Source organism: Rhinatrema bivittatum, chromosome 4, assembly GCF_901001135.1.
Source record: "Rhinatrema bivittatum chromosome 4, aRhiBiv1.1, whole genome shotgun sequence".
NCBI lineage: Eukaryota > Metazoa > Chordata > Amphibia > Gymnophiona > Rhinatrematidae > Rhinatrema > Rhinatrema bivittatum.
The window spans coordinates 194,646,997-194,671,362 of NC_042618.1; the positions used below are offsets into that span (position 1 = coordinate 194,646,997).

Sequence of the window (24,366 nt, forward strand, 5' to 3'; positions counted from 1 at the left end):
GGGGCGCTACTTATTGGGTTAATTTATCTGGATAAGTAGCAATATGAGCTCTTATCCAATTAAGTTAGACCTACGATAGAGCCAGGTCTAACTTAGCAGGATATAACTTATCTGGTGTTAAGTAGAAAATTTTACGTGGATATGCAGTGGCATAGACGTGCCGCGGAATATCCCTTGTATCTTAGCCAGATAAGTTAAATTCGGCTAAGTTACTTATTCAGGTGGCTTTCAGTATTAAAGGTCCTCTGTAGGGTTGCTAATAAAGAGACTGAAAAGAACCAGTAGTTGCACCAAATCATGGGATACTGTATTGATCACACTACTTTCACCAGAGTGGACTCTGTTGATCACTATCCTTTTGTGTCCTGTCATTCAATCAATTTACAGCTTTCTTTTCTCTTAAAACAAGCAGGATGGTAGTCCTCACGTATGGGTGACATCATCGGATGGAGCCTTGCAAGGAACTTTGATCTCAAAGATTCTAGAGCTTTCAGCATGCCCTACTGAGCATGTGCAGCTGTAGTGATAACCCTGCCCCCTGGGCAGTGTCCCTCAGTCTTTTCATTTCTGCAGAGCTGTCATCTCACGGTTGTGGAACTCATGCTCTTTTTTTCTTAGAAAATGTTTTTTCAGTTTTTAGCTTTGCTCTGTCCTTACAGTTTTGTAAGGGATTTTTTCTAGAGCTGCAGCTTTTTTCTTCTGGTAATTTTGTTCTTATTTCCAGCTGTCTGCTGGCCACATGGTGGGTTCTCCCCTATGCAGCCTGGCAGAGTCTGTTTAAAAAAAAAAAAAAAAAAAAAAAAGCCCTGCTTCTGCAGGATTTGTAATTGTGTCCTCTCCGGCTCTGTCTGTTCTTTCTCTCTTCCATGATCTTCAATGATCCGTGTAGGCCACTGAGCCTGAGGACTCGCCTGAGATCTACCCAGGCTGGAGTTCCAAGGTGGCTCACTGATCACTGGGCATTGATGAATTCAGACGGTGGAAGGATTGAAGACCATGCTGTTCCTGTGAGGGGGCAAACTCATTCTCCCCACGTATCAAGGAACTTGTCTCCACAGGCAGGAGTCCTGGATGACATTGCCTCCCCTTCTGCTTGCCAGCCTTGGCAATACAGTCTCCCTGGGAGAGAGGGTGAGCAGAGCCTGGGCTAACTGCACTTCGGTGCCATGCCCATGAACGGTTGTCTGTTCATAGCTGTGACCAGTGCACCATTCGTCCAACGCATCAGTTTACTGTTAAATGTAACAGGTTGTTGTAATTGTAAACCGGAGTGAAGGCTGCTAGCTATACCTTGGTGTAAAAAAAACTCTTAAATAAATAAATAAATAAATAAATAAATAAATAAATAAATGTATGTCGGTATGGCGTCGTGGATGGGGCCCATCTTTGGGTACTATGGTCCCCTTGATGCCATCTAGGTCCAGGGTCCCCCTTGTCCTTGTGGAACAGTCCCTGAGGCTCTGTCTCTGGGAAGTTTTTCTCTGATCCGGGGCCCCGATCCTCTGCATTGGCGTGCCTCCTTGGAGGCCAGGGCCGGGGAGCAGTTGAGGCGGTCGTTGGACCGTCTTCAGTGGCGACCTCCTTTATCTGAGGCCTGTGGTGGGTTAGTCGCTTCAGCGTCTCAGCAGTCTGTGATTGTGCATCTTCTGTCTTTCGGGGAGTCGCTCAGTCTATCAGGATCGTGAGGTCCCGATCCCGCGGCTTTCCTGTCCCCCTTGGAAGTGGAGATTCCTCTGGGTTTTGGGGCAACCCTTTCAGGTTCTCCTCTGGATGTCCCACTGTGCACCCCTTCGAGGGGTGTCCTTTGTTTCCGTTCCCAGACAAGGGATGTCACTATTATGATGGGTGCAGCCCCAAGAATAGTCGAATGTAGCACGCTCCCTTGTACGCTTGAGGTGCGGCAGGTCTATCCTCGAGGGAGTCTTTCCAATGTTGCCCACGGTGACCCTTCAGGTTTCCCTCAGTTCGGGAGTTACCTTGGTTTTTACTGGACTCTTCCTCAAGGATCGCTTTCGTCAGTCATCCTTGTCTGGGGGACCCTCCTCTGTGAGGAATGTTTCAGCCATCAGCTAGGCGATTGTGCCTTTCTCCTTTTGTCATGTCCATGGCTGAGGGAATTGAGGGCCCAGTCCCAACATGAGGGGCATTGCCCTCTGCTAGCGATAACGTACAAGCTGTTCTTTCCCCTTATTTTAGGATCACCCTGTCTGTGGACAGAGCAGTCTTAGATCATGCAGCATTGTCCATTGTTGGGCCACGAGCTCCCTTAGGAGAGGAAGTATATACCCTCATGGCTGGGGTAGTGATACCGCAGCCGGGTGGCTTGGTAATCTATTCCGAGTTTGTCTTGGACCTGCCCTGATGCCCTTTTGGCTTCCAGGCTGGTAATAACATCAGGTTCTACCGGAGTGTGCGCATGCGACTCCCCAGCTTCCCGTCTCCTGGTGGAGCCTTCGGGGCTTCTCCCTGCGGGCAATTGCTTTCAATTTCCGCTGTTCTAAGAAATCTGAGGGCTCCATCTCAGTGGGATACTCTCTGCTGTCTTTGGCAGTGAATTATTTGCTTGGGGTTGATACCCAACAGGCGAATTGTGTTTGCCCCAGCGGTTCACCGGTCTGCCTCCTTGTGTTCTTCGCTCCTCCCGACTTCCGATTGGTTTCTCGAAGTGTGTGGAGAGGAAGCTAAGGCGCCCGTGGTATCTCTCCGTATACCTGCAGGGAGAGCTACTGCCTTAGTGTGTCTCATTCCCTGGGATGCCCAAAGGGCTGGCCTGCTCCCCTGCTATCCTGTGACAGGATAGCTGAACCGGTTCTGGCAGGTGTTCTTGAGTGAGCTTCAGGCCTATTTTATCTCCCTTCCATGAGCATTGGGCTACAGGTCTGTTTCGGGGATTGCTCTCATTCCCTGAAACCCTTGACACTGTCCTGCGCAGTCAACTAAGTCTGAATTAACAATAAGTGTTGGAGAGGATGTTCAGTGGTACTTTCTTTCATATATGGTGGGAGTGTGAACGATAACTAAATTCTGTGTAGAAATCTCCTCTTTTTGACCTAAGATATTACTGGGATATCGGGTTCAATTCTTCCTAAACATGCTTTCTTGAATATACCCAGTGAAGAATATGATAAATATATCAGAGATTAGTACAACAAATAGTAAAAAATTGAAAGCCCTTCCATTACTGGCCATGGTTCAGTGACTGGACCGGGTATATTGCTTAAATAAGTTACCGCTATAAAGAAAAACAGTAACTGCCATTTAACCTTCAGTTCTTAAGTTTGAGTTGGAATGGGGTACCTATCTGAAATGGAAATGAATATAGGAAAATAAATAGTACATGGTTACATGCTTATAGACATACTGGCAACTGTTTAATATTCTATTTATAATGTATATGTGTGACTAATATCTCTTAGATGCTGGTTTAATATTCGCTTTGTTTTATTATAGCTCTAGTACATACTATGTCTATTTATGTATTTACACTTTATATTTTATTTTTAAACTGTTTCAGTTTAAATTGAATGTCTTCATCTCGTGGATATAAACCATGAATCTTAATTTGATTTGACTCAATTTAATTAAATTCAACTTAGCTAATTTACTTTAACCCTGAACATACATCAAAGGGGTTGGGAGGGTAGAGGTAAGGGTAATGGGGAAACTAAATTATGTTAGTGATGTTTGTTTGAAGTCTGAATATCATTATACTGTATTGGTTATCTGTTATAAGTTATGATTATATATGAGTTGTGGATTCAATAAAATTTGTTTTAAAAATTACTACACAAGTGCACCAGAGAATATACAGACCCCTCAATTGTCTTGGGTTGACACCATGTGGTATTTTTGTGATATGTCACTACCCCCAACATGCATATCCAATCAGGAAAGGACCACAAAACTTGTCCACCCAGTATTGCAGCTTGACCCAGAATTCTTCCTACGCACCTTGCAGTGCTCGGATTAGGATGCCCCATCTACTACCACTCTTGCTAGAGAACTGGAACACAGATGTCAAAATAGCTATTGACAAGATTGCATTATAGAAACTCATCTCCATAAGAAACAACATACCCAAACCACTAGGTCACACAGACTCTGATATGAAAAGAATCAGAATAAAACTTGAATGATGGAAATCAGAATCAGAATCCAAAAGGAACGACTACAGAAGGCATCAGATAAGCAGTCACTGAAGTAAAATGAGCTTATTGCACAGAAAAAAACCAACCAAGCAAAAAACTCACCTAGAAAACTATTCTGAACCATTAACAAACTTCTACCATCTTTTTCCTTTATAACTTCCTCCCTCAACAACTGAGACCCACTGCAGCAAGCTAACCTAATGTTTTTACAGATAAGATCAGACACATCCATACTGAACTGGATAAAGTGCCGATATAAAGTCCACCACTGACAAAACAGATTCCACCATTACACTTCCAGACCACCTTCCACCCACTATTAATAGAAGACACAGGCTCCCTTCTCACTACTCTCAAACAAACTACCTGCTTAGATGATGCCTGCAACTCCTGGCTTATTAAGCAAGCCAAACCTGGCCTGCTCCTCTGCATCTGGGCCATAACTAATGCCTCACTAGCAGAAGCCTACCTACCAGTTGATCTAAAAAGATCAATCCTGAGACTAGCGCTGAAAACTAACCTTGATTCTAATGACCTGGACAATTAATGCCCAGTCTTGAATCTCCCTTTCCTAAGTAAAGTCAGAGAAAAAGCAGTCCTGTCACAGCTATCTGATCACTTGCACGCTACATATGCCCTGCACCCATTCCAGTCTGGTTTCAGACCAAAATACAGTACAGAAACCACACTGTTAAGCATGGTGGATAAACTCAGACTCTGTTTTGACCAGGGAAATTCAGCCTTGCTCATCCTTATGGACATCTGAGCATCATTTGAAATGAGACTATAATCTCCTCCTCACCCAGCTGCATGATATAGAACTGGCAGGCCCCACATTCACCTGGATCTAATCTTTTCTCCAAGACTGTAACCAAACTGATTTTTAATTTGTATTAGCAGTGTAAAAGACCACTACAATAAATACAATTTTGAGCAACTTTCTCCAAACCCCACTAACTTTCCTGTGGAGTATCTCAAGGTTCCATCCTCTCACCCACTCTGTTCAATATGTATATATCTAGGCCCCTTGGCCAAACTCATCAGGGACTGCAACATCACCCATTATTCCTATGCTTTTCCTAATCCCAATCATTACAAATTGGACTCAAATCATCACACAACTCAGTAGATTCTTGGAGAAAATTGCCAACCAGCTACACCTAAAAAGTCTGAATCCCTAAAAGACAGATGATGTGGATCAGGAGAAAAGATCCCAGTCTCCTCCCAAAAGTGACCCTTAAGAGAACAGCTCTTACCCTCTGCTCAGAAGTCCAGAGCCTAGGCTTATTTCTAGATTCTTAACTGACCACCAAAGCCTAGGTCCAAACAGCAACCAAAACAGCTTCCTTCCACCCCAGCCCAGTATTAGATAACGCTTCTTTTACATCTGCTGTTCAGGCCACTGTTATTTCACGTCTGGATTACTGTAACTCACTATGGGGTAGATCTTTAAAAACTACGCGATCGCGTACTTTTGTTCGCGCACCAGGCACGAACAAAAGTACGCTGGATTTTATAAGATACGCGCGTATCTTATAAAATCCAGGGTCGGCGCGCGCAAGGGGGTGCACGTTTGTGCAACCTGCGCGCGCCGAGCCCAGCGCGGCCTGCCTGTTCCCTCCGAGGCCGCTCCAATTTCAGAGCGGCCTCGGAGGAAACTTTTCTTCGCCCTCCCCTTCCCTTCCCTTCCCCTACCTAACCCACCCCCCCGGCCCTATCTAAACCCCCCCCCCTACCTTTGTCGGCAAAGTTACGCCTGCTTTCAGCAGGCGTAACTTTGTGCACGTCGGCCGGCAGCCCCGCTCCGTCCTCCGGTCCCGGGGGCTGGTCCAGAGGCCTCGACCATGCCCCCGGGCCCGCCCCCGAAACGCTGTGCACCAGGCGCGAACAAAAGTACGCTGGATTTTATAAGATGCGTGCGTAGCCATGCGTATCTTATAAAATCCGGGGTCGGCGCGCGCAAGGGGGTGCACATTTGTGCAACTTGCGTGCGCCGAGCCCTGCGCGCGCTGCCCTTTCCCTGCACCCCCCCCCCTCGGCCCTATCTAAACCTTCCCCCTACCTTTGATGGGAAAGTTACGCCTGCCGGAGGCAGGTGTAACTCTGCGCGCACCAGCGGGCTGCTGGCCCACCATCACCCGACCTGGGGGCTGGTCCGGAGGCCTCGACCCCGCCCTCGGGCCGGCGACACGCCCCGGAACGCCCCGAAAGTCGCACCGCCCACCCAACACGCCCCCGACACGCCCCTCTTGCGAAGCCCCGGGACTTACGCGCGTCCCGGGGCTTGCGCGCGCCGCCGAGCCTATGCAGGGGCATTTTAAAAGGGTTACGCGCATACCTTATGCGCGTAACCCTTTTAAAATCCGGCCCAAAGCATATTTATGTGCAAAAAATATGATGTGTGCATTTTCTGTACATAAATCCCTATTACAGATCCCGGTGCCAGAGCTCCAGCTTCCATAGACTGACAATAGCTCTGGAAGCTTTTACACCAACACTAAAAAGATTTGAGTTAAGCCAATGCGCCTCTCTGCATGGGGGGGGGGGGGGGCTATAAAGTTAATGCCTTCGTTTGCATGGGCTTTCCATGTGAGGATACTAAACACAATGCACAGTCTTACAAACTTTTTTTTGTGCGCAAAATTCCTTGTTGTATCAGGAGTAATATTTGCACACAAAAATGTGGGCTCTAGTGAATGCACCTTATTACACTATGCCCTGTATACCTTCAGGACTTAACCTGGTTATCTCAGATTTTTGCTTGTGGGCAAGAGTAGTTAGACCTTCCCGCTTGCTGTAGTGTAATTGTTGCTCTAAGTAAGACTTAAAATGATGGCTAAGGACTATACTATTTTTTTCCTAGATAGATATAAACCTTTCTATTGTAAAGATTCTTGTCTTCGCAGGTGCTTTCCCAGGTTCCAATGTACCCGAAACCACTTTCCCTGCATCATTGTTTCAACCATGAATTGAAGGTCTTTGTGAGATCACTTTCTTCTGTTATATGCAGGTAGCACTTCCAAGCTTGGCTGCCTGTTCAACACCTCTCCAGTTCCTTGAACTGCTTTGGAACCTTCACTAGGTCATGAATTAGCCAGGCCACTGTACCTAGATGTGCAGTGATATCCAGTTCATCTTTCTCTAGCTATCCTATGGACTGTCTACCCACTTTTGCAAGCTCAGGCACCCAAAAGACAAATAACACCTCTCTCCCTAATGTTATTTCCCAACTTGAAACCCTTCACTATAGAGTCTGTGATCAGAATTATTTTTTCTCCATTGATAGGCATTCATCAGCCGACAACCCAACTCTCAAAGTTCAGTAAAAGTCTTCCTCAGCATGCACAGGAGATCCTGTGTGCACACACTGCCTCATAAACCCCTCAGTCTTTCTTCATCTGGGCCACTCCACGGATGTATTTCCCAATCTCTCTTTAATTTTGATTTTTGGCTTCATTAGTTGGGATAATTCTTCCTCATTTCCTCTCATTTTTGCTTCTGCCTCAGCAGCCCATCAGCAGAACTTTTCAGTGCTTTAATAAAAAAAAAAAAAAGGAAATCCATGGAAAACACCAAGAAGACTTCAGTTTAGTTTTAAGAATGGCGTGTGTTTGTGTGCATCATATGTCCATTATGGATATGCATTCTGTCCACTATCACTGCCTGGGTCAGGTTCATGACATCTCCAGCTGTTAGAGCTTCCATTGGCCTAGAATCTTGATCTCAGATATAGAATCGATGCCTCCCTAGGCTGACATAGTCTAGCTACCACACCTCAGTCCATGGTAGTGGAGTCCACATCGAAGCATGCAAAGCAATGAATGAATGTGGGAAGAAGGACTTCCAGGGAGCCATGCTTAGTGCTCAGATTGGGGCTTATCAGTTGAAATCTTTGACTGAATCATCCAACCACAGGCAAGCAGAGTTCCATCAGACCAAGGAAGAATGTGAAAAGTATCCTATCCACTCCGCATATGAAGCGTGTGACCAGAGGTAGACAAAAAGGAAGTGGAACTATGGAGCGTGGCAATGACCAGGTATGAACTCTCTCTCTCCTAAACACATACGCACTTTCTAACATATATGCAAACAAACCAGTAAAAGCAGGGCTGACAGCCATTCATCTCATGTCTCTTCACCCTTTGTCATCATGCTCTTGGCCTTTCAATTGTGCCAGGAAATTGCACAAAAATGAAGGCCAGGTGGGTATTCTCTTCTTGGGATAAGCAGCCCCAATATTCTCTACTCTGTTTTCTCTGTGGCCTGGGGGAGAGGGAGGGAGAAGTGTCCCTGCCACCACTGGCTCTGCTCTATTTCTGCAGGGAGCTGGAACTGATTGATACCACCAGCTCGGCTGCATTTCCATGGGGAGTCAGAACCAATTTACACTGCCGGCTCTACCCTGCCTCCTTCAGTCCCAGAAAAAAGGTGGCAGAACCCTATTTTTGGTTGTTCCTTCATAAATTAAGCCCTGAGTAATACACATAAAAGAGTTGAATTAGCACAAGTTTGAAACTTATCTAGTGCTAATTATCAAGGCCAGGGCTGAAACCTTGACAACTGATCCTACTACTCATAAGTTTCAAACTTGTGCTAATTCAACCTTTTTTGTATCTGTTCTTTGGTCTGCAGTATCTGTTTCAGTATCACCCCCTTCTCCTACTGTTCCCTGTTCAAGAGAGGAGGAGAGAACAGGAGGGAAGTAGCTGGATTAGGGGGTAGAGTGGGGGCTGTTCTCTACTCCAGGCTCACCCCTTCTCCTCCTCTGCCGTGCAGGCTGCCTGAATGGGTAGGGCAGGAGCAGAACACTCCTGCTGCTCTGCCTCTTAAGTCTGAAAAAAGTGATGGAACTGCTTTCCATGCCAATCTTCCAGAAATTAAGCCCTGCCTGTGACACTGCAGCCAGAGCTTCACCTACATCCATAGGAGCTTGAAGGCTTACATGGTTACAAGCGATTGGTCTTCATGACGATGTGCAAGATTATGTAGTGAATGTTCACTGTACTGGGGAGAACATATTCAGAAATAAAGTGCAGGATATGGTAGCTCTGATTAAGGAGCATCAATCCACCTGCAATCAATGTCAGAGAGTCTGTTGATGATGGGTCCACTTCCAACAAGTATCTTGGAGTCTCTCAAGTAACCATCCAGCTTCTCTAGTCCCTGAGATTTCTAGTAAAATTTCCTGAGTTCAACTTGATTCTTACTTAATTTCAATTCATAGGGACCTGAATAGAAGGTGTTTTCCTATGAAAAGAAGCCAGAGTGTTGTTGATCCTGGTAAGGTATCGTTTTCAACAGGACCCCCTTATTAGTAAGGTCAGTCCTGGTTCTTCTTGGGCACATGGCTGCGGCAATGCATGTAGTTTCTCTGACTCATCTGCACATGTGAGATCTTCAGTGGGCCCTTTGAGCCCAGTGGGATCAACTTTCAGCCGTTATCCCACCAAATCTCTAACTCCCAAGATGCAAGTATCACTTCAGTGGTGGATGAAACTAGAAGTTCTATTAGGGTCACTTGATGTACCAGGCCATTTATTTACTGAATCATCAGGGGATGGAGAGCACATGTTGATGCAGCATAAACCCAAGGGATTTGGTCCTTAGCGGAAAATCACATACAGATAAACCTTCTAGAGCTATATGCCATCCATTATGCATGAAGGAGTTTCATCTATTCTCAGGAAAGAAAACTGATCCTTACTGACAACCAGGTGCCTATTTTCTGTGTGAACAAGCAAGAGGACATGAATTCATACTCACTCTGCAAAGAGGCTCTGAATCTGGTCATGGACTAATTGTCACGGTGCCCATCTCCAGGCAGCCTACCTTCTGGGAGTCCTAGAACACATTAGCAAACCATCTCAGCAGAGTGCTGCAGCTGCACAAGGGGTCTTTGGATCAAGAGGTTGCAAATGGCTTCTTAAATTGTAAGGTTGATACTGGTATACCCCATTTGCCTCAAAGGGCAACAGGAAGCACGAGACATTCTGTTCCGTGCATCCAAGTAACTGCAGATCAGCTTCTGATGCATTTATACTAGATTGGCATGTGGGTCTACCCTATACATACCCCTCATTACCAGGACTATCCAGAAGGCCTTTTAGGATAAAGTGACAATGATCTTACTAGCGCCAGCCTGGCAACAGCATGTATGGTATCCATATCTCATTCAGCTGTCATTTCAGTGTCCAGTCCTGTTGGGGAAATTTCCATCCAAACCTGCCATCCTTGGCCCTCATGATATGAATGTTGAATCTGCAAGCCTTCAACCAGAAGATCCTACAATTTCAAGTGGAAGAGGTTTTTGACATGATGCAGGACCAGCCAGATGAATTGCTTTTTCTGTGGCCTGAGAGCCTTGCTTAAATATCTATTCTTCTCATCTTCAGGCCTCAGAACCTTTACAGTTAAAGTTCATCTCAGTGCCACTGCAGCCATATCACCAGCATATCTATCCACCCTTTAATATTAAAGTTCATGAAAGGTCTGTGGCATTCCAAGTCAGTAAACTTCCAGTGCCTTTGGACTACAGCACAGTCCTTGCTCTAACACAGAGCTTCCCAAACCTGTCCTGGGGACCCCACAGCCAATCAGATGTTCAGGATATCCACAATGAATGTGCATGAGATAAATTTACATCCCATAGAGAATCAGTATATGCAAATTTCTCATGCATATTCATTGTGGATACCATGAAAACCCGACTGGCTGTGGGGTCCCTAGAACAGGTTTGGGAAGCCCTGTTCTATCATCTAATGCTTCCTTTTGAACCTCTTGAGTCAATGAACTTGAAGTTTTTCACCTGGGGTTTCTTGTTGCTGTCACTTTGGCACAAAGAGTAAGCAAATTATAGGCTCTGGTTTCCTATTCACTATACCCGTGTTTTTTTCATAATATAGGGTCTTTCTGCAAACCCACCCCAGTTCCTCCCAAAAGTATCTGCATTCCACATTAACCAAGCTGCCTACTTTCTTTCTGAGATCACATGCACACAAGGGAGAATGGGCTCTTCAGTCCTTGGATTGCAAGAGAACTCTTGCATATTACTTGAGGAGGTCTCAACCTCACTGTCAAGTATCTCAGCTGTTCACATCCTTTGATCCCAATAAGATGGGAACGACAGTTGCCAAAAGAACTCTAATTGGTTGGTGCAGTATTTCTCAATATATGTGTTGGGACACACTGGTATGTTGCGAGGTCCGAGGAAGGATGTTGATGGGCTATCAGAAGGCTGCACTCCTCATCAGCCCGAGCAGGAATTGTCCAACGTCGCCTTTATTGGGCATGTCAGGAAGCTGCTTTCATTACCTTCTCCTCTTCCTGCCCAACGGAGATTGCTCCTTCATCCTTCACCTAGATTAGAGAAAGATATTGTCATCTGCTGCCCTTTTGGGCCTAGCAGGACACCAACTTAATTTTTCCCAATTGAATCTGCCAGTAAAGTTGCTGATGTTCTCTTTGCTTGTTTGGCCCGGAAATGACAACTGGAGCACGAGTGAGAGAGGTGTGTATTCTACTTGCATAGATCCACTGCTGACTTCTGCCCCTGTCCCCAATGCTGCTTGCCCTTATTTACTGCCAAGGAAGGAGGGAGACTGAACTGAAGGCTGTTCTGCTGGCTGAGAGCCAAGAGGAGGGGGAAATGTAGATGCTGCTAGAGAGAAAGAGGTAGAGGGGTTAGGAGTGTGAGTGCTACTAAGCATGGAGGAATGGGGGATAGAAAAAGTATCAGGAGTTTGCTGAGTGGGGGGAGAAAGAGGGAGTCTAGACAGGCTGTTGGGCATGGAGGGGTGGGGGAGAAGAGGGTGTGGGTGCTATTAAGAAGGGAGATAGGGGATCAAGAGTCTGATGGGCAGGAAGGTGTGTCGAGATAAGGGTTCAGGAGTCTGCTGGGCAGGGAGAGGAGGAGAGAGGTGTGTGTGTGTGGGGGGGGGGGGGCTATTGGGTGGGGGGGGGAAGGTCAGGGGGATCCTTATCAGGAAGTGATGGAAAGGTTGTTGGGAGGTATGCTGGGCAGGGAGGGGGAGAAGGGAGGAAGTGAGTGGGGAGAGTTGAGCAGGGGTGAGAGGAAATTCAGGGAAGAGGATGCAGGGAGTGGGGTTGGGAATGCTGGGCAGGAGTACGAGCTTGTGAGGGGATGATTGAAAGTGAGTAGATGGGAGGGATGATGTGCCAGAGCCATAATATGTCAGTTTTGGGAATGTGCTTTTCTTCTATCTTTGAACTTGGTTTAGTGTAGGAGGAAATGTATTCGGTTTCTAGTTCTCCAGTTTTGCATTGCATATAGAGGGGCTTCTTGGAGTTTCCATTCTAGTTTGTCTCCACCTGTGTAATTTGTGGTGTCTCATTCCTTTTTTGAAAGTAGGTCTTTCTGTGTTTGTGACCAAGGTGGGGAATTTTACTAGCATATAGAAATTTATATCAGTTTTATTTGTTGTGTTTTCTCAACACGATATGCATTGGTGGTGCACTGCTGCCTTTTCATAGGTAGGGTATGACTGAGTCTTTAGAGTTGGTGCTGTTATGGTATGGCAGGTTTGCTACATGTGCAGAGTGTGGGGTTTTTGTTTTATTTTCCAGTTTTTATATTTTACAATACAATAGAGAGCGTTTGTGTTGCTGTTACTGAGATGACACTAAATCAGGATATCTTTTTTTTGTAGGGTGAGTTGTATGATGAAATGTCCTAGTTCTGACTGCAGATCACATGTTTACAATTAGCCCCATGATGGTCATGTGTTTAGTCTGTCACGCTTGTGAGCAACATCTGTCAGGGGTGCCTGACAGAAACAAGATAGAGAACCACCGAGATAGCTGACTGTCGAGCACTGTTATGCACTGGTTGCTTTATAAATTACAGACACAAAGTGCATCAAATGAGTCATGACAACTTCACTGACTTATCTCAGGGCCACTTCATTGAAGACCAGGGCTGGCTGTAGGGCGAATGGTGCCCTGGGCAAAAATTGTCAGCTATCTCCTTCCTCTGCTTTTCCCTTGACATAGATTATCAGGGATGGGAATGTACACAAGCTTTCCCGACAAATGAGCAGCAGGGTCAGGGTCTTTAACCCCTTCCCCCAGTATCCATTACTGCCTTATAAGTCCCTCCTGCAGCATCCTTCACCTTGCTTCTTACACCCCCAGCCAGCAATCTCTCTCCTGTTTTTTTTACCCCTATCTCCAGCATCCATCCCACTGCCTTTTAATCCCTAGCATTCACTCTCCAGTCTCTTCACCCACTCTCTCACCCCCAGCCTCTGCCTTCTGCCTTTCCCTTCCTCCCTCCCTGTCAGCATGTCACTCTACTTCTATCACCATATGTGCCCATTCCTCTTCTCTGGGCAAAATACTGTTTAGCGACAGAGATGCTGCCACCATTACTCCCGGTTTGTGCCAGCCTTGTCAGCATGTTCAAAACTCATGGGCTGGCACTTTCTGTATCATGATCTGGTGGGCTGAACAATGACAGCGGTGACACTAGTTTCCACTGCTGCTCTCGCTGGTACCTAGGTCTGCATGATCTGAGGTGCTTATGCATGGCTGCTTAAGGAATCCTGTTCAGCTGCACATGTATGCACTGAAGGGACCAGTTTTAGTGACCCATTGTCACCTCCTTGCATGGCACCCCAGGCACCACTCTGCTGTCCCTGCTCAAAAGTCAGCCCTGTTGAAGAAATGTGCAAAGCTGCTACTTAGCCATCTGATCACACTTTCATGTCCAACTGTTAGCGGGATGTCATATTCCTAGGAGACAGCAACTTTGGACAGGTAGTTCTAAGCAGCCTGTTCATCCAATAGTCTACTCTTCATGTGGTGGAGCCAGGTTATCTTTAATATTTGCTCCGCAATGCTACCCTGAGCTTGGGACTCTCTATGTGTTACGGCTGATTCTTGCCAGCTTTTCGAAGGAGAAGGTGAAATGTATCCTTACCAGCAATTTTCTTTCCTTTTAGTCCTGCCAAACCAGTTCATGCAGGTGAGTTATGTCCCGCCTGCGAGCAAATGAAGACAGAGAAAAAAAACCAACTCAAATCTTAATTCATTCCTCCTATAAGTGGTACCTTCAGTATTCTATGTGAAAGCTAAGACAACTGAAGGAAATTGTTTGGTTTGGATTCCAGATTACCACCATAACTAAAATCTGATGCAGCCAAGAAACTTCACTCCATGGTTATGATTAGGCCAACTACCTTTTAGAGTAGGCAACACCATACTTCCTGCTAGTTTTCTGACCTTGTCTGACTGAGAGCCCTTGATTCTGGTAGCTTCAGGTTTTGAATTGGTTTGGCAGAACTAAAGGAAAGGAAAATAACAGGTAAATTTAAATTTTACCTTACTTAATGTCCATGCCAGACCAGTCCAGACTAGTGGGATGTACCTAAGTTCTATCCAGACCAGGTGAGAGGAAATCACAATAGCTCTTGGGACTCCTGCAATCAAGGCATAGCTTTTCCTGACCTGCACACCTGCACTGAGGTGCTTAGAGCAAAGATGCAATGGAGACAAGGGCGCTACCCTGCCTAAAGGATAGTTAATCTCTTAGGGTAAAACTGTAATATCGAGATTGCAATGACTATCACTCTGTGGGAATCTCCCAAGAAGCATGTCCATAAGCACTGTGGCCTCATCTTGAACTAGCCTGGGCCAGACCACATTGGCAATCCTAACCAAAGGAGCTTCTAGCATCAATTTACCTCCATTGGTGCGAGACTAGTCAGCCATGAATTGATCCAAGGGCTGTAGGTTCGAGCTGTGGGCCTCCCACCCACGGGGAAGGTCACCATGGCTGCCTCCAAGGGATGCTGAACCCAATACAGGAGAACTCAAGTCACAAAGCTGTTGCACATGGTTACCCAAAGGGAGACGTTAAAGAGAAAAGAGATCTCTTTTAAGCAGAGACTCAAACTTTCTATCATGGGGAACTCTGAATATTGTGCTTACATCCACAGAGTATGGTCTTAAAAGATGAGGACAACCCCCCCTAAGTGATCCAACACCATATCCTTTTCTTCCCTGGGGAAGGAATATAGATCCCTCATCATCTTGGCCATCTTACGTTTGGAACCAGGTATCTCGTACTGAGGGGAACCTATTTCTGCAACAGTCAGAAATAGCAGAAAACTCTTGGCTGCCCTGTTCCGGGAAAGGGAACAGGTAGATATGGTTAATTTAGCTGTACTTCCATTTTTTATGTTCAGACTCCCGGGGCTATGTAGAAACAGCCCAATCTTGGTGCACATGCTTCAAATTTGGAAGCAGGTTTCTTATATTTGGAAGAGGATAGGGGACTCAACTCCAATAACCCCACATTTTGAGAATTCTGTCATCTCTGGGCATACGTTCTCATCTCTTAGTGGCCTCATTCAGGAGTATGATTTGGACCCTGGATCACATGCTTATTATCTCCAATTGTGACAAGCCTTAGAAAGTCGATGTGATCTTACAACATCTTTGAAACCGCTCAGTGCAATGGAGGATTTTTTAAATTACTTTGAGGCTAAAAAAAAAAAGACATAGCGGTAATCTATAGGTGAGAAGCATACACACTTTGCCTTGATAAATGCTTGGAATGAAGACCTCAGTATAGATCTTGGCACTAAAGCTTGAAAAGGTATTTGGAACTTGGCACATCATCTTACCACATCTTACCACATCATCTCAACCATCACTGACTCTCACTCCCCCACCCCTCCCCAATCCCTTCCCCCCACCCAACCTCACCCTTTCCTTCTCCCTCTGGACATACCAGGCTAATAACTGCCTAGGATAAACCTATGTTTTGTATCTTACAGTTTTTGTTGATTTATATATTTATCTCTCTCTAATTGTTTCTTAGTTTAAACTCTGTACTGTCTTCCATTGCCCAGGTTTTATGCTCCCTGTTTAATGTAACTTTACTTTCTACCTTGATGTTAATTGGTTTCCCCTCGGTTACATTGTAAACCGGTACGATAAGACCTAGTCTTGAGCATCGGTATAGGAAAAGAAATTAATTAAATAAATAAATAAATTACCATTTGTGCTAGAAGGACAGAACTTATAGTAAAGCTGCTGCATGGAACGTATCGCATGCCATTAATCTATTTTAGGTTTGCTCCTGGGATGCACTCTTTATGTTGGCAGGGTTGTGGAAAGGTTGGTACCTATTTGCATATGTGGTGGCACTGCCCGGGGGGGGGGGTCATCAGTTTTGGTCACAAGTTACATAAGAGCTTTATGACATTCTGGGACTTGCTGTGCATGTCACACTTGTGTTGGGTCTCCTGGATAGATGGATGGGCTCTTTGAAACCACAAAAACTCCCTGAGACTGCAGTCATATACACCACCCCGTCCCCTCCTTTTTTAACTTGAGCTAACAGAATTTCTTATGGAATGTATGTCCAGTCTTGATTTTCTGTCTTAAATCCCCAATGCAGTTCAGTCCTTAATTTCCTGCAGAATAAATTAGAATGGGAATATTATAAAATAAGAACTGGACATATATCTTATGAGGATATGGAGACGAGCCTTTTTCTCTATCTGGCACCCTGACCTCAATTTTAGACTACTACAAACGGGAATTGGGGGGGGGGGGAAGCTTATGATATAATTAAATCTGTTTTCATCTACCAGCTGTAAAGTAAAAATAGACATTCAGACAGGAGCAAGGAGTAAAAAGGGACATATCCTGAGGCTCATACTCTTCAATATCTAGATCCCCCCCACAGTATTAAAGAGCTCAGCTCCAGGGCTAAAACTACCGTAAATGGCTGAGAAGTCAAATGCCTACTATATGCAGATGATTTAGTCATTCTGTCCCCCACCACAGAAAGTCTGAGAATCTAAACCTGCTAGAGATCCACTGCAAATCATGAGCCCTTACAACTAAATCTGGAGAAAAAAAAACATTTTCCAGGAAAGGCCGAATAATCTCCAACACATACAAATTCTTTGTAAATAAACAAGAAGTTGAGCATATCCTAGCAAATACTTAATTTGGCTTGAGACTAAGTGCATCTGGGAGTTTTAAATCGGCTATAAAGATAAAGCTCTAAGAGCACTATATGCAACAAAGAAACCTCTGGATATATACAATCTCCCAGTAACTACTATAAAAATTATTTAATAATATTCACCCAATCATGTTATATGGGAATGAGGTGTCAGATCTATCATCAACGCTTAACTATACAGAATAAGACTGAACACCAGTAGAAATCCTACACATTCAGTTCTGCAAACAGATACTCCGTGTCCACAGAAACACCTCTAATAATGGGGGCAAAGCACAATAAGAATGCTTCCGCTTATCATGCAAAAAAGAATATTCAAATGTTTTTCATCTTAATAAGAGCAGCACAGACTCTCCCCATTATTAGGTATTCTGAAGTAACTCAAAACCCTGGAAAAAACACATTCAGTAGCTATGTAGAAAACCTGTCATACCAATCCAGTACTAACACCTGGAGCTCAGACAGCTAAAACCCAGCATAAAAGTAGATTGCAATACAAATAGTACATCACACTCTAGCTCCTGTTGGGAGGAGCAAATTGGAAAACAGAACAAGCTGGACTCCTACAGAGCCCTACACAGAAAATACACACTAGTCAGTCACAAATGCGAAAGAAAAAAAAAAGACCCTCACCAAATACAGGATAGGTGATCAAAGACTAGAACTAGCAAGATGTAGACAAAAACTAAACTGGAAACCCCAAGAAGACATTCTGTATGCCAAAGTTAACAGAAAAAAATCCAAGATTTAACAAAAGCATGAGTAAGAAAAACTCTGTACAATCCTGGGGAAAGAGGAGAAACTGGCTGTAGCAGCAAAATGTGGCATCCTGCCACCAGGCCAGAAATTAAACCTGACCATGGGCAATATGGACGAGTATCAAAACCTGAGACCTGTCCCGGATGCTGTATTTTCTGTAACCTGTATCTTTACTTATGATTTTGTAATATTTTTCCATTTCTATCCTTTTATTTTAATCATTCTGTATATTATTTTGGCAACACATGTAAAATTATGGCAATAAAGTTTTCTGAATCTGAATTCTGCAGATATCCCAAATGAACAAATTTCAATTCAAAATGTTAATACTGGAGATATACTAAGCTGACAACCTGGGTTTTGGGGTTGTAATGACAGCTGAGCACGCAATCCCTAGAATGAGTCAAATCTGCAGAGGCAGCCCTATGATTTCTTACGCTTTATGGGAGTGGTGGACAGTTTGCAAGTACTTTGCGGGTGTAATTTGACATTATGGCTCCCTATTGCTCCACTGGCTGACAATCCATATATCACTGTTTCCATTTTTGCTTCAGTGCTGAACTTTTGGAGCAGAGAGGTTTGTGATCAGTGAGACAAATGTGCAGTTTGGATGGGCTTAAATCATTTGTAGAATTGACTGATGAATTTGGATGTTTCAGGAGACACTTTAGTAACTTTCTGCAGCTTCATACCTCGCTGGCCCACAACTCCATTCAGACCCCATGGAAGTTGAGATCTTGTTAAACAGACAGAGCTCAAGACAGTAATGAGGCTTGCTCCACAATTGAAAGGTTTATATTGTAGTGGCATTGCATCTGGCTGCAAGCACATAAAATTTCAATTTGCTGTAAAAAAAACCCACAAAAACGAAGGTATTTATTAGAATGTTTCACCGCAATATAGATATCCTGTTTATTATGCAAAATTTAGTCCTCTCCAAGGATGTGGAGAGTAAGGTATGCACGTGAGTATGGGGTGGTCCTGTTGGTTTGTTGCCAGTTTTGGGAGCAGGTCAGAGTGGAAATTGAGCAAATGCTGGGAATGCAAGTGGTGGTTTTCCCACAGCTGTGTCTTCTAGCTATCAATGACTAGGGTGATATCTATGAGGTAATAAAAAGTAATGTAGCTCAAACACATGTCCAGGCTCAACTTTGTGTGTGTTTGGAAAAAGAAACCTCTGACTAATGCCTGGAAAAGTCAGGTTAACAATATAGCCATGGTTGAAAAATTTACTTTGTGGGAAAAACATGGACATCTGCAATAAAATATGGAATCCTTACTGGTCTTATCAGTGAGCTTAGATATCTTGACTGTCAAGATTTTTAGAGAGGTGCTCAGCTTTGGACTCATGCTGCTTTGAAAAATAAGCATTTGTGGTCTGGTCTGGCACATATGCTTATGGTCAAGATATGTAACCTGTTGTATATCTGACATTTGTTAAATAAAAATTAAAAAAAAAATTCCATTCAAATGTACACTTCTGAAAGAGCTCATCAAAATATAAGAACATAAGAAGCTGCCATAATGCTTTAGACCGAAAGTCCATCAAGCCCAGTATCCTATTTCCAACAGTGACCAATCCAGGATACAAGTAGCTGGCAAATACCCAAACATTAAATAGATCACATGCTACTAATGCCGGTATTAAGCAGTGGCTATTTCCTAAATCAACTTGACTAGTAGCAGTTTATAGAGTTCTCTTCCCGGAACTTGTCAATACCTTTTTTAAACCCAGATAAGCTAACTGCCTTAACGACATCCTCTGGGAATGAATTCCAGAGCTTATTTATGCGTTGAGTGAAAAACAATTTTCTTTGTTTTATTTTAAAGGTGCTAATTGCTAACTTCATGGTGTGCCCCATAGTCCTTGTATTATCTGAAAGAGTAAACTGATTTACTCTGATCCGTTCTAGTCCTCTGATTTTATAGACTTCCATCATATTCCCCCTCAGCCGTCTATTCTCCAAGCTGAACAGCCCTAACTTCTTCAGCCTTTCCTCATAAGGGAATTGTTCCATCCCCTTTATCATTTTGGTTGTCCTTCTCTATACCTTTGCCAGTGCATCAATATCTTTTTTGAGATGCAGTGACCAGAACTGAACACAATACTCAAGGTACAATCTCACCATGGAGCGATACAGAGGCATTATGACATTCTTCGTCTTATTCAACATTCCCTTCTTAATAATTCCCAATATTCTGTTTGTTGTTTAACCACAGTAGCACATTGAGCCAACAATTTTAATGTATTGTCCACTATGATGCCTAGATCTTTTTCCTGGGTAGTAAATCCTAACATCGTGCAACTACAGCATTGGTTATTTTTTCCCATATACATCACTTTGCACTTGTTCACATTAAATTTCATTTTTCATTTTGATGCTAAGTTGTTTGCTAGTTTTTTTTTTTAAGTGACAAATATCCCTTCATCTTAAATTGTTATGGATATGAAATGAATCAATACCTTACTTTTCAAATTGTGGGTCCGAAATTGACTCTTTCACATGAACTTTGATGGTTCCCCAGGATTTTGCAATTCTGTCATGTTCACCTTGTTTTGTTTGCTCTGATCTCACTGATTTGCTTCTTCTTTGATTGATCTTGTTAGAGCAGTGACCATAGCCACCCCTAGGCTAATCTTAGAGGAGATGCCACAAATTAGCATTATATACAACCTGTAACAGAGGACTCGGCACAAATGTAATGCCAGTAAATATTCCAATAACTTTATTCAAACATTTAATCACCTTTAATTAGTACCAAAATTGGTACTAATTAATTTAATCACCTTTAATTAGTACCAAAATTGGTACTAATTAAAGGTGATTAAATGTTTGAATAAAGTTATTGGAATATTTACTGGCATTACATTTGTGCCGAGTCCTCTGTTACAGGTTGTATATAGGTACTCAATAACAGAGGTGTACGTACTACAAATTAGCATTAAACATATATTCAGAGAGCTATATGGAACCCAAAGCTGGAAGAATTACAGGTTCAGACAAGTGCATTAGCAGAGTATGTGTGAGGTTTTGTAATAGAACAGAAAGGAGAGATACAGGTCAAGAATGAGGGTTCATGGAAGCTTCGGGGATAAAATTGAGTAAGAGAACAAGGCCAATATTGGATTGTGTTTTGTTTCAGGGGATACAAAATAGTGAAGGAAGATGATCTGAAGTACCCTTTGGTACATGGACGAGGAAAGCAGGTAAATATCCTTGCTTGGGACAAGGACAGATTTGTAGTTTCCAGCTGAGATTTTGCTTGCTAGTAATGGAATGTCTAACCAATTATAGGGTATTTTATATTGTCTCGAGGGATATTAAAACAGTCTCCTAAGTTGAAAGGGACACTAGCACTGTTTTGAAGGATAGGGGTTCTTGGTGCTAAGGGTTAAATTCACTGAAAGTATTATTTCCATTCTTTTCTTCAAGGCTCGGTTGTTGGGGACACTGGCTGTATCTCGAGGACTAGGAGACCATCAATTAAAAGTTGCTGAAACAAACATTGCAGTAAAACCTTTCCTATCCTGCATTCCAGAAGTAAGTGATGAGTTAATTTCCACAAGATTCTTTAATCCTTGTATGGTTTCATGTATCTTTGGTTAATTATAGTTTTATTTAAAATGTTAAATTCTTGGGTTTTATAAAGTCTTGGGATCACTTTTTTCCCCCTCAGTGGTTAGTTTATATTTTTATATCGTACTAAGCTTTCAGGTTATTCTGCTGTCTTATGCATAGAAGTCCCTAGGAGTCTTGACAAATCATGTACTAATTCCGATCCTCAAAATATGATAAAAATCTTTATTCTTGGATTTAATTTCAAGGACTAGGACTTACCATGCCTCTTTTCCCTCCTCCCATATCCACAAAAAATTCCTTATTAAATTAAGCCATTCTTAAACGAAAGATTGAGTAGCAAAATATTCAAAAGCACCTCTGTTCTCTATCTAAAAGATCATTAACATGCCTTGTGGTGGAGATAGGATGAGGAAGTTATTACTCTTATATAATTGATAGAAAAATTGGGTACTTTGGCACAGCAGGAGTTAGCTTTGGATTTTAAGGGCTTTATTTTGTTTTGTTCTTTTGTTTGCAGTAGCTAGTGGGATATATAGTATATCTTGATTTTAGGACTGCATTGCTCTTAAAAATGAGTGCCCTTTTATTAAGTGGCTCCCAAACTATTTTTTCCACCAAAGAACCCTTTGGCATCTGGGTAAATTTTCTAGATCTGTTTTCCCCTGTCCCCTGGGCATTCGACAGCACTAATGGCAGCAGCATACGCCCCCTTCTCAGGTTTGACAGCAGACTTGGGAACTTTTGGGTTTTGATATCTCTGAGATTAGTGGAGCTGGGGACATCACTCAGCATTTTCTGATACACAAGATTGTACTAAAAAACATCAGGTAGGCACCACCCCAGCCCTGCCCTCTGCACCATCGGAGGTCTTTTCCTGTTTCCTTTGAATCTTATTGGAATCTACTACAGGTAAGGAGTACAGGCATCTGTACTAGAAAAGGATGACAGAAATCCCTTCTCGCTTTCCTCACTTGCTTGTTTTCCTCCTCCTCCTACTCTCTCATCTATCTCTTCCCCAGCCCCCTAACTTCTCACTTCCCTCAGGGAGGTATGGTTCCTAGGCTACAGCTTTTGCTCTGATCCATGGTACAGGGCTGCTGGTTCCCCAGTAATGGCTGCCAGTTCCTCATTAGTTATAGGCAGGCAGAGCTTTTTTGGGGTGGGGCTGACACCAGCTGAAGAGAGAGACCCCCACATATCCAATGGTGACACCTTTGGGGGAGTCCTGGGCCCACACTTTGAAAACCGATACTTTATTAAAAATGAACTTCAATAAAAGTTTCTTAGTAGTTTGGGGCTATGGTATGGGATTATAAACAGTGTATACTCTCTGAACTTTGACTGCTTGAGAAAACCTGAAACACTACAGTGTTGGGGTTTCTCCTTGATTCTGGTGTGTCAATTTTGATCCAGAATACTTTTTAACATTTAGCTACTCAATCTTTTATTAAACTAGCAGAATATTATTCTTTTGTAGTTTAAAATGTATCTGAATGGTCTGAATAGCTGAAGATAAAAGTCAAGTTTCTGGTATCATTTAGGTAAAAGTGTTGGATTTTGCCAATCATGAGTTTCTGAAAGATGATGTCCTAGTCATGGCCACGGATGGACTTTGGGATGTTCTTTCCAATGAAGAAGTAGCTCAGGTTGTAAGATGCTTTTTAGATGAAAACAAACTGAACCCTTGCAGGTAAGAACATTTACACTTTGTGCAACCTCATTACATAAGTTGCACTCACTATAAAAAAAAAAGAATTGGACTTCTTAATTGTTCTTGAGTTAATATATAATGAGGTTGCCACTTGGTTGCTGGGACACAGAGAAAGATGCTTATAAGCAATAAAGCCATTCTCAAGATTTCAGCTTTTGGTATTGTCTATTCACTCAACAGTATTCATTCTCCCCACATTCGGCTCAGAAAGACAGGCAATTTTCTTTTGTCAGTTTTATTGTGGTAATGGCTGATGTTATTCCATTTTAGTTGGAAAAGGAGCATGAGCCCAGGCCACATGGACATCTTCAATTAATTCATCCTCCTATGGATATTATGGCAGTGTCTGTCCATGATTGATTTGATTTAATACACCGCTCCAAAATATCAGTGCAGAATGCAATTAAAAATACAAGCAATAAACAATACATATAAAACATAAATAAAAGCATCAGATAACATTAAACATATAGTACAAAAACCTTTCCATAGTCAAATTTAAAACACTGCCCTTTGCCTAATTATATATACGTAATAGTAAATAACAGTTTTTGCCTTTTTCCTGAATCTGAGATGATTCTGGACATAAATCTAAGGGAGCAAAATAGCTAAAAGCATTTTGAACAGTGATATGCAAGTGTGCCTTTGAGATTGATGGATCAACTAATACATTTTGGTGGGAGAATCTCAACAGTCTTTTGGGCTAATAGCGGATTAACTGATCTGCCAAGTATAGGCAGCTTCCCTCTCCACAAACTCTTTAAAAACTAAACATAATGCTTTAAAAATTAGTCTGGCCACTACTATAAACAGTGTAATTCCTGTAAAATTGGAGACATGTTCATACTTTTTTTGCCCCTACCAATAATTTTGCTGTAGCATTTTGCAATAATTGCAGACATCTGATAGCTATTTTAGAAAGCTCGTGATAGAATTACAATAGTCTATCCTCTTTATTACTAGTGCTTGGATCAAAGTTTTAAATTAGTTTTTCTAGGTAAGGATGAAATTTACAGATCAAATATAATTAACAAAATCGATCTTACTACATTGGAAATCTGAGAATCCTATAAGAGTGAGGAATCCAATAAAATATCTAATTTAGGTACTCTTGGTGATTAATTCAAAAACAGTACCTGCCATTTAACAAAACATTTTCAACAGGAT

The 24,366-nt window shown here is 43.0% G+C and overlaps 1 protein-coding gene across 3 annotated transcripts in view; it reads left to right on the forward strand.

The window, feature by feature from the left end:
* PPM1M (protein phosphatase, Mg2+/Mn2+ dependent 1M) overlaps positions 1-24,366 on the forward strand; it is a 110,433-nt gene that overhangs the window by 75,081 nt on the left and 10,986 nt on the right. For 2 of the 3 annotated variants that reach the window (XM_029599483.1, XM_029599485.1), the window contains 3 exons: positions 21,052-21,115; positions 21,342-21,449; positions 23,030-23,178. In XM_029599483.1, coding sequence (XP_029455343.1) covers positions 21,052-21,115; positions 21,342-21,449; positions 23,030-23,178 — 321 coding nt within the window. The remainder of the gene's footprint in view (positions 1-21,051; positions 21,116-21,341; positions 21,450-23,029; positions 23,179-24,366) is intronic. The other variant, XM_029599484.1, reaches the window with a different exon arrangement.